The 10,092-nt window shown below is 40.7% G+C and overlaps 1 protein-coding gene across 4 annotated transcripts in view; it reads right to left on the reverse strand.

Moving 5' to 3' along the window:
• The window catches only part of MRRF (mitochondrial ribosome recycling factor), a 58,026-nt gene extending 47,939 nt beyond the window's left edge, over positions 1–10,087 (reverse strand). For 2 of the 4 annotated variants that reach the window (XR_005365022.1, XM_038549455.1), the window contains exons 1-3: positions 10,004–10,087; positions 9,327–9,390; positions 3,786–3,997 (exon numbers count right to left, since the gene is read on the reverse strand). Coding sequence is in view for 2 of the 4 variants with exons in the window: in XM_038549455.1 (XP_038405383.1) it covers positions 3,786–3,969 (184 nt within the window). In the remaining 2 variants the exon portion in view is untranslated. Of the gene's footprint in view, positions 1–3,785; positions 3,998–9,326; positions 9,391–9,484; positions 9,762–10,003 lie in introns of those variants that run through there. The other 2 variants (XR_005365021.1, XM_038549454.1) reach the window with 2 other exon arrangements.
• Positions 10,088–10,092: the final 5 nt, after the last annotated feature.

Consider the following 10,092-nt stretch of genomic DNA (forward strand, 5'->3'; position numbering starts at 1 on the left):
AAAATAGATGACCGTCTCAATAAACGCAGTAAGAGCATTTGATAAACTTAATACTCATTCAAACCAAAAATTCTTAACAAAATAGGGACAAAAGATATTTGCTCAAAAGAGACTACTGAAAAATAAAGCAAACATAATTCTTGATGTTAACATAGGAGGATGCATCCCCTGTAAAGTCAGAAATGTAATAAGGATGCCTACTATCATCAGTCACATTTATTCAACTTATATTAGAGTTCTTAGTCAATGGCAGGGGGGAGGGAATTAGAAAAAGAAAAGGTATATGAATTAGAAAGGTCTATGGATTAGAAAAACAAAGCTATCATTATTTACAGATATTATGATTACCTAGAAAATCCAAAAGAACATACAAACAATAGATCTAATAACAGAGCTCAAGGTTGCAAAACACATCAGTGTATAATAACCAAAAGTGTTCCTATTCACCAGCAACCTAACAGAACACATAATCTTTAAAAGATATGAATTTAAAACAACAAATCATCCATAAAAATAATACCATAGATATACTCATGACCTTAAGGTAGGGAAATTTTTCTTAAACAGAAAAAAAAAAAAAAAAAAAAAAGCACTATCCATAAAGGAAAGCTTGATAAATTGGACATTAAAATTAAGAACTTCTGTTCATCAAAAACCACCATTAAGAGTGAAAAGGCAAGCATGTCAGCAATACATATGTATGACAGAAGTCTTTAAAACTCCTACATATCAATTTTTTTTAAATGGGCAAAAGACTGGAAAAAGGATAAACAAAGAGCCAATAAACAAATGTAAAGATTATCTAATCATTATTATTATTATTAATCATTACTATCTAATCATTATTCATCAAGAAATTACAAATTAAAACCACAATGAGATATAACTGCACACCCATCAGAATGGCTAGAAATAAAAAGACTGACTATATACCAAGTGTTCAAAAATATGTGGAGCAAAGGGAAAGCAAAAACATTTTTGGTAGGGGTGTACCCTGGCACAACCATTTTGGAGAACTGTATGTACAGAAACTGAATATACACATCCTCAAAGACTCAGAGTTCCCACCTCTTGGTATATGTACACCAACAGAAAATTATTCATGTGGGCATCAAAAGCCACATACAGGTGTGTTCACAGTAGCATTATTTATTTTAGCTCAAAACCAGAAGCAACTCAAATGCCCATCAACTACAGAAAGCATACACAAGTTGTGGTGTAAGCATTTCCTAGGATCCCATAAAGAAAGTAAAATGCTCAAACAACTACCACATGCAACAACAAAGACAAATTTCACAAATAGATTGCTACCAAAGGAAGCCAGGCACATAGGAAGCCAGACTTAAAAAGGGCAATTCTAATCTACGGTGCTAAAGTCAATAAAATGGGTTATCTTTTGAAGGGTGACAACTGAAAGGGACGTGTGGGAAGCTTCCAGAGTCTGAGTGATGTTCTGTATCTTGATGTGGGTGACAGCTACAAGGCTGTGATTCATTTGACGAGAATTCTCTGACCTGTAACCACTTACAATTTACGTGTGTACTTTCCTGCGTATATAACTCAAAAATTTACTTTAAAAATATATGTATGTGACCAAAATGATGACTGCTCAGAAATAAACCTGATCAAAGAAATGTTCATGCAGAAATCTTTATGGAGAAAAACTCACACTATGATTATAAAGTTCATCTACAAGAGCAAAAGGCCAGAAAGAAGAAAATGAGAAAGTGTTGTGCGTAGGATGAAGGGAAAGATTTGTACCCCTAGATTTAAGACTTTATAACAGTGATTCAGGTAGAAATGAATTTAGTGTAGGGAGAGATATGTAATCAACAAAATTAAGAGCTCAGAAATAAAATACATATAAAGAAACTTGACATGCTACAGAGGAATAAAGAATGGGCTAATCAACACGTGATACTGACATAACCTATTACCCGTTATAAAAAAGAAACTTAAAAAAAAAAAAAAGAAACTTAAAATTACATTCCCAACTCACAACATATTTAGGAATAAATTCCATATAGATTAAAAACCCATGAAAAGTAGAAATCTCTAAGATATTTAGAACTTAATATAGAAGAGCTTTACGACCTTGGATAGGTAAGGATTTGTTAAATAAGACATAAAATGTATAAATGATAAAAGAATGGACTAAAGAATCTGACCATATTAAAACTTATGCTCGGTATGCCTGAGCAGAAGATGTGGCTCAGTGGTTGAGCGCCTCCTTTCAGCCAGGCTGTGATCCTGGAGTTCCAGGATCGAGTCCCACATCGGGCTCCCTGCATGGAGCCTGCTTCTCTCTCTGTCTGTGTCTCTGCCTCTCTCTGTGTTTCTCATGAATAAATAAATAAAATCATTAAAAAAATAATAAAAAATAAAATAAAGCTTATGCTCAATAAAAGATATCATTAAGTAAAAAACAAAGCAGACAGTTATAACATACAATCTACGGAGTACTCTCATTCCTAACACAGTAAGAATCCAATAAATCTAAAAGAAAAAAGTCAAACAACTGAGTTTTTAAAGAGGCAATCAAAAAAAAACATAAAAACTAATAGCCAATTAAATTTGAAAAGATGCTGCTTAGATGCTGTTGCTAACATGTATGATGCTGTGTGTATCAGGAGCCCACCCACCCCGTTTCCAGTTCTGCCACTAACTAGATGGGACCATGGACAAACATCTTACATAGGCACCTCAGCTTCCTCATTGGCAAATGGTGAGATCTGTGCTTCACGAGATAATCATAAAAATTTCTTCACTGGATAATTATAAATCTTTCACTGGGTAGTTAAAAATATCAACATATTAAATATGTGAATTTAAAAACATTAGTGCAAGATACAGATTAAAAGTTGTTGCCATTATCAGTATTAACAGAATGTAAGTCTTCTAAGTATTAATGCTCTTTCAGTAACTTGTTCATTTTCCATTAATAGAAAAAGGAAGGTCCATATGAAATGATAAAAGCAAAGTCAGTGGAAAAAATAGTCAGCAGCGTATTCCCGGCACCATCCTTGGGAACAGACTCCCTGACCCACCACTGCAAATAGCTGGTATGTCTGACTATTGTCTGCCACTCCATTCATTCATTCAACATTTTTTGATACAATACTACGTGTTGGGCCCTGTTAGGTACTAAACAAGATACAGATCCTAACATCATAGGGTCTGGCATACAAGACATACAACAAGTAATAATTAATCTTACAATTAATTGATTAATTAATGGGTGCTGTGCTAAGGACGTCAAAGGTAAAATAACAGTGCATCTGAGTGCACGTAACAAGGGACCTGACCCAGTCCAAGAGGTCAGAGGGGGCTTCCATGAGGAATAGACATTTAAGCTGAGAGCTGCGGTATATCAAAGTTTCATTCTTGGATGACACAAACCATTAAGATCATCCATCTAAATCCATGGCTTTAAAACTTCCTAACCCAACAAACTTCTGGTTTTAATTTTACTTCCAACATAGGTCTTCCTATAAGGAGAAAATACGTTGATCTCTGCCACAAATAGTCTGATTTGCTTGGCACTTATAGCTCTGATTCTAAAACTAAAAGAAGGAAATCAGACATTTTATACGCAATGGTAACCTAGGAGGCAGCACAGTAATGAGCAAACAGACCCTCGGTTCTACCACTGTCTCTGCCACTGTAGTATCTTTTAAGCTGATCATTTCCACTGTCTGAGACACCATCTCATCATTCTTCTACAAGGAGAGAAATTCAGTATCTCTCGGAGATCCCTTCCAGCTGTGATAATCATATATCTCTACCTTTGGCTTTCTTGGTAGCAAAATGACGGACTGGTAGAGCTGGAAAGGCCATGGATTGCTCATGGTCATTTTGTCTTCCACTCACTGTCTTCAGTGTCCCTTCCGAAATAGGTCTGGTCAAGGCTGCAAGGTAGTTACAAAAGACAGGGTGGACCAAGCGGAAGCATCTTAAACCCAAGGCCATGACTGAAGACAATACTCGTGAACATTCACTAAAAAAAAAAAATAAGACAAAAAGGAGATCTAAGTAAAAGAGACTATGATGCAACTTCAGAAAATATTTTGTGCCAATTATCAAGCAACCCCTGCAAACTGAGCTATGTGCTAGGCAGTTTAAATATATTATCTCTTCCCATCAGCCATCTGAGGAAATATGATTAGTCCCATATTAGAGGATGAAGATATTGAGGCTCACAGAGATTTAAGCAACTTGCCCACAGTCTAAAGGACTCCAAATCACCAGGCTCTTACTACTGTACCAAATGCCTCTTATGGCACACAAGGAACACAGAGTAAGTAAATGCGCAGCAGCCTAAGTCTTTAATGATGCTAATTAAACCCTTACATGAAAAAAAGGCAAAAAAATCTTGATAAAGTTATACTATAAAGAGGGAGGGCAGAACACTGGAAGACGACTTTAACCTAAATTAAAAAAAAATCATTTCAACAGGCATAAAATGACTGGAAAATTCACACGACAGCATTTAACTAAAAATTTCCTTGGTTCCTTATGCACTGATTACCAATTAGAATGCACTTTAATGTGAGTCTGAAGCATGGTTGAGGTTTGAGGTCTTCCATGTTATAGAACTAAAGCTCTGGAAAATGCCACTCTCTTCTGTGTTAACACAAGTTAGACATTATACATCTAAGGTCTGACCACGAAAAGATGCTGGAGCCTACAGCTAGCATCTGCCAGGAATCTGGCTATCACTCAGTTAAAACTGAGAACAATTCGCATCAAATACCTGAAAGCTACTATCTTTGAAAATCCGTCCTACACCTCATTAAAAAAAAAAAAAAAAAAAAGCCCCATTCTAAAATGTTGATGCAGTAGAACTAAGTAAGAGCATGTGCTCTGTAGCCAGGAAGACCTGGCATCCAATGCAAGCTCCATCACTGACTAAATGCTCCTGAACATTTCTGCCACTTGATTCCCTCAACTGTAAAATGCGGATAATTAGAGTTACTTCTCAGGGTTGGTAGAATAAATGAGTTTATGCAGGTAAAATAATTGTCACAGTGCCAGATGACAGCAGGAGCCCCCCAGAAAGGATAGCTGTTGATAGCTATCGCCTTTCCTTTCAAAAAGACTCCCACACAAGAAAAGTCAGATACAATAAAGAAATCTTGCATGTCATTACTAATGTACAAGATAGCTTAGTCAATCAGATCTGGATGCACATTTCAACTTTGGGCAATTCACTCCACGTATCTGGGCATCCCTTTCTTCATCTCCAAAACGAGAAAAAGAATCTTGATCTTAAAATGAAATAGTATGTGTATGCAAAACACCTAGCACAGTGCCAGGGATATAATACCTGCTTAATAAATGCTAGCTATCATTATCATTATTTCTTAAAAGAAAAGTAAATAAATAGAGCAAAGGCAAATAATTTCTCCTGATGGAATTCTTTTTTCTCCTGATGGAATTTTTAATAGCAAGGGATGCTAGATGACAGTGATTAGTATACAAAGTTGGTCAAAGTAAATCTGGATTAAAAAAATCAAGAAGTATCTTTTCCTCTTTTTTAATTACTATCAATAGCTACTATAAATTGAAGTCAGGCCCAAGCTGCTTGCTTTACCTGTATATATTTCACTTAATCCTCCCAATAATGCTACAAAGTATAGTAATCCCCATTTTACAGATGTAGAAACTGAGGCTCAAGAGAGTCACTGTCCAAGGGCATGAAACTATAGAGCTCTGCCCTATCTTGGCAAAACTGTTCACAAAATTTGGCTCTAAGTGTGGTTTCTATATCTAGATTTTTCTAAGATAGCCAATGCCTAACCCACACTTATATCCAAATATGGCTGTGTAATAATGTGGGTTTTATTTTATTATTATTATTTTTTAATCTACAGGGTTTCAGTTTGGCTGCTCCATTTAAGACAGGTTTCCTGGTATTCCTGTTGCAGGTCATAGAACCAATCTGCAAAGCAACAGGAAATCAAAATGGGTTAGAAATAAACAACTTTTGACAGAAAATGCAGCACCCAAAAGCAGACCCAGTACATGTGAACGGAAGACAACTCTATAAATAAACCACATTGCTGAAAGGTTTTAGGAGTAGATTTTAATTGCACAGAGGTCAGGAAATTTCAAAGTGGAAGTTCAATAAAGGCAGTCCCTTAGGCCCTTTACTTTAAGGACATGCATATTAACAGCTCAGCACAGAAGTATTAAAGTCAAGGAAAGGAACTGTCATGGGAGTCCAAGTATTATACAACAAAATTAACCTATACTCAGAAAAAAAATGTGCCAGGAAGTCAATGGGCTTTGGATACAGTATTGAACTGGAATTGTGACCTTACTAGCTGTGCGTTCCTGGGTAGATCATTTAGCCTCTCTGAGCTAGTTTGTACCCCATTTTAACTATGATGATTTTTTTTTTTTTTTTAAGATTTTATTTATTTGAGAGAAAGAGAGAGAGCATGAGCAGAGGGGAGGGGTAGAGGGAGGAGAAGCAGGCTTCTTCCTGAGCAGGGAGACCAACATGGGGCTGGATCCCAGGACCCCAGAACCATGACCTGAGCTGAAGACAGACACTTAATCAACTGAGCCACCCAGTCACCCCAATCATGGTGATATTAATGAGCTTTTAAAAAGATAGTTTAAAAAAGAAAGAAAAGAAAAAAAAGAAAAGAAAAGAAAAAGAAAAAGAAAATTATAGGGATGCCTGGGTGGCTCAGCGGTCGAGCATCTGCCTTTGGCTCAGTCTGATCCCAGATTCCTGGGATCAGGTTCCACATTAGGCTCCTTGCATGGAGCCTGCTTTTCCTCTCTCTGCCTGTGTCTCTGCCTCTCTTTCGGTGTCTCTCATGAATAAATAAATAACATCTTTCAAAAAAAAAGGATAATTATAACAATAACAATGAAACAACTGCCAACACTTACAGAGTTACAAAAAGTATTCTTAGTGCTGTACTGCACACGTTCACTCACTTGAGCCTCATGATACACTATGAAATAACTATTATTAGCATACCCATTCTATGGATGAAGAAACAAAGGCACAGATAAACAATCTGCCCATTATTAGATTTCAGGAAATCTAATACCAGAGTCTGTGCTCTTAACCACTATATTATACTATTATGTATATGAAACACGCACAGCAATTACTGACATTATTATTCAAACTGTTGAAGTAATTTTTAAAGCTATCTGAAGCACATAATGTTTTTCCAAAGTTAAGATTCTCAAAACTTGACTTTCTCTGTTTTCCACAGAAGGTGTATTTTAATTTTGGAAAGAACTAGAGGAAGGACAAAAAGCCATCGCTTATCCATTGTCCCAGCAACCTCTCCCAATCCAGCTGTAGATTAGCTTATAATATGCACATTTTTATAAACACCGGTGTGGGCCCTTGCTGTATATAAAATACTTCCACATGTATTATTCAATAACCAGATTTGTGATTACCACCCACACTTTACAAATAAGCACACTGATTTTTCATTTCCTGGAATGTTCCTCCTGCTCCTAGGCCTTCAAACATACTGCTGAAGTTGAATCTGCTTGGAAATGATCTTCCCCCACCTCTTTAATGAACTACCTCCCATTTTTCTTTCAGATTTCAGCTTAAGCATTGCTTCTCAAAGAATGCCTTCTTTGGCCATCTCCTCCAGCTCAACTAGATCACATGTCCTGTAGCCCACTTTTTTTTTTTTTAATTTCTTTTTTTTGTATGATAGTCACACACAGAGAGAGAGAGAGAGAGAGAGAGAGAGGCAGAGACACAGGCAGAGGGAGAAGCAGGCTCCATGCATCGGGAGCCCGACGTGGGATTCAATCCTGGGTCTCCAGGATCGCGCCCTGGGCCAAAGGCAAGCAGGCGCTAAACCACTGCGCCACCCAGGGATCCCTGTAGCCCACTTTCATTAACACCCTATACTTCTTAATAGCAGTCAGACTTTATCAGCTAATATTTGTGTAGTTATCTGATCATTACCTAAGTCCCCCCATAAGACTATAACCATCCCAAGGACCGACCTATGGTTGTCTTGTTCATTGCCATACCTCTAGTACCCAGCACAGTCTCTGAACACAGAAGACACTGAATACGAGGGATGAATACACGAGAGTCTAGAAAGAGTAAATCCGTGCCCAAGTTCACAATTATGGTGCAAGATTTGGGATCTAAGCCTCGGAGTGAAGGTCCTGCGTTCTACTTCCCAATAGCGCTCCGATGATCTCTTGGTTTGCCAGATTTTTCGTGTAGATAGTCGGGTATGCTCTCTAAATTCCGTGCCTTGTAAAGAAAGCATTCAGTGCCTTGTAAAGGTGATTTCTAGCAACTGACTATATGGTGTCTGACTATTCATAGTATCATGACTGTCGTATAGAATCGTGTCCCTGACGTAGCCAAAGGAGGATAAGACACTTTAACAGGTGGGAAAAGAGCTTTTGCCTGACAGCTAGAAGGTATGGATCCCAATATTCCTATCTCATCACTCCCTGCCAACCAGTCCTCTGCAGACTCAAAATCATCTGTCCTCAAAAAGCATTTGTGGGGATCCCTGGGTGGCGCAGCGGTTTGGCGCCTGCCTTTGGCCCAGGGCGCGATCCTGGAGACCCGGGATCGAATCCCACATCGGGCTCCCGGTGCATGGAGCCTGCTTCTCCCTCTGTGTCTCTGCCTCTCTCTCTCTCTGTGTATCTATCATAAATAAATAAAAATTAAAAAAAAAAAAAAAAAAGAATCTCAGCCACCTGATTCTGTCACTTAGCCAAGTCACTTGACATCTGTGAGCCTCAATTTCCTCATATATACAAAAGGGGTAGTAATACCAATCTCACAGGATTGCTATAGGAGTTAGATAAAAGAACCTTTATCACAGTGCCCAGCACATACTTAACATGCCTTGAAATTGGGCAGCCCAAGTAGCTCAGTGGTTTAGCACTGCCTTCAGCCAGGGCATGATCCTGGAGACCCAGGATCAAGTCCCACGTCGGACTCCCGGTGCATGGAGCCTGCTTCTCCCTCTGCCTCTCTCTCTCTTTCTCTCTCTGTGTGTGACTATCATAAATAAATAAAAATTAAAAAAAGAATAAATAAAGAGGTTAAGGGCAGCCTGGGTGGCTGAGCGGGTTAGTGCCGCCTGCAGCCCAGGGCATGACCCTGGAGACCCGGGATCAAGTCCCACGTGGGGCTCCCTGCATGGAGCCTGCTTCTCCCTCTGCCTGTGCCTCTCCCTCTCTCTCTCTGTGTGTGTGTGACTATCATAAATAAATAAAAATCAAAAAAAATTAAAAAAAAAAAAGGCATTTGCGGCAGCTCTTGTATGTGACCTGTATCAACCCGTTTCCCCTACCTGGGTTGTGTTTCCTCGTCCGTAAAATGAAGAGGTCGGACTAGATTCTGGGCAGCGCGGTGGCCTGTGGTGGAAAGAAGACGACACCGAGCTTAAGAGGAAAACCTGGGAGAGCGTCGTGGCTCTAGCACTTCCCAGACCTGTGACCTCGACCTCACCTGTAACAGGCGGAGGACGGCGCTGCTGGCGAGGACGCCCGAGCGAGGGGAGCGCTGCCGCGACACTAACTAGGCTGCAGCCACCGCAGTAAGCACCGTCGGTCGGTTACGAGCCGAGGCTTGGCCGCGTAAGCCCCACCGCCTCCGGCCCGTGGGGCCCTTGTCGTGCTCCCTCTGAGCTTCCATTTCTTCCTCGTGGGAGGTGGGGGGACCATACTACCTACTCCCACGGGAAAGGTGAACGTCCCTGCCCGATAGTGCGCCGCCAAGAAGTGGCTGCTGCGGCGCAGGGTCCCTCCCCTCCGCCACCCACGAGATTCCGAGCTGGGCGGGCGAGCCCCATGCCCGCCCCCGCGAAACTCCGGGGGGGCGACAGGTCCCGCCCCCGGCCCTACGGAGGAAGCCGGACTCGCACGCAACCGGCCGCGGGACGGCGATCGGAGCCCCCCGAGGGGAAGTGTCCGGCGCCAGGGCCCCAGGGCCCCGCGCGCGCCTCCACGCCGAGCAGGGGCCACTCACCAGCTGTCGCCCCGGGCGCTCGGAGCGGACCCACGCGACCGCGGGGACGGCGGCGGCGCAGGCGCCATGACGTCACGGGGCGGGGCGGG

This window comes from Canis lupus, chromosome 9 (assembly GCF_011100685.1).
Source record: "Canis lupus familiaris isolate Mischka breed German Shepherd chromosome 9, alternate assembly UU_Cfam_GSD_1.0, whole genome shotgun sequence".
NCBI classification, from domain to species: Eukaryota; Metazoa; Chordata; class Mammalia; order Carnivora; family Canidae; genus Canis; species Canis lupus.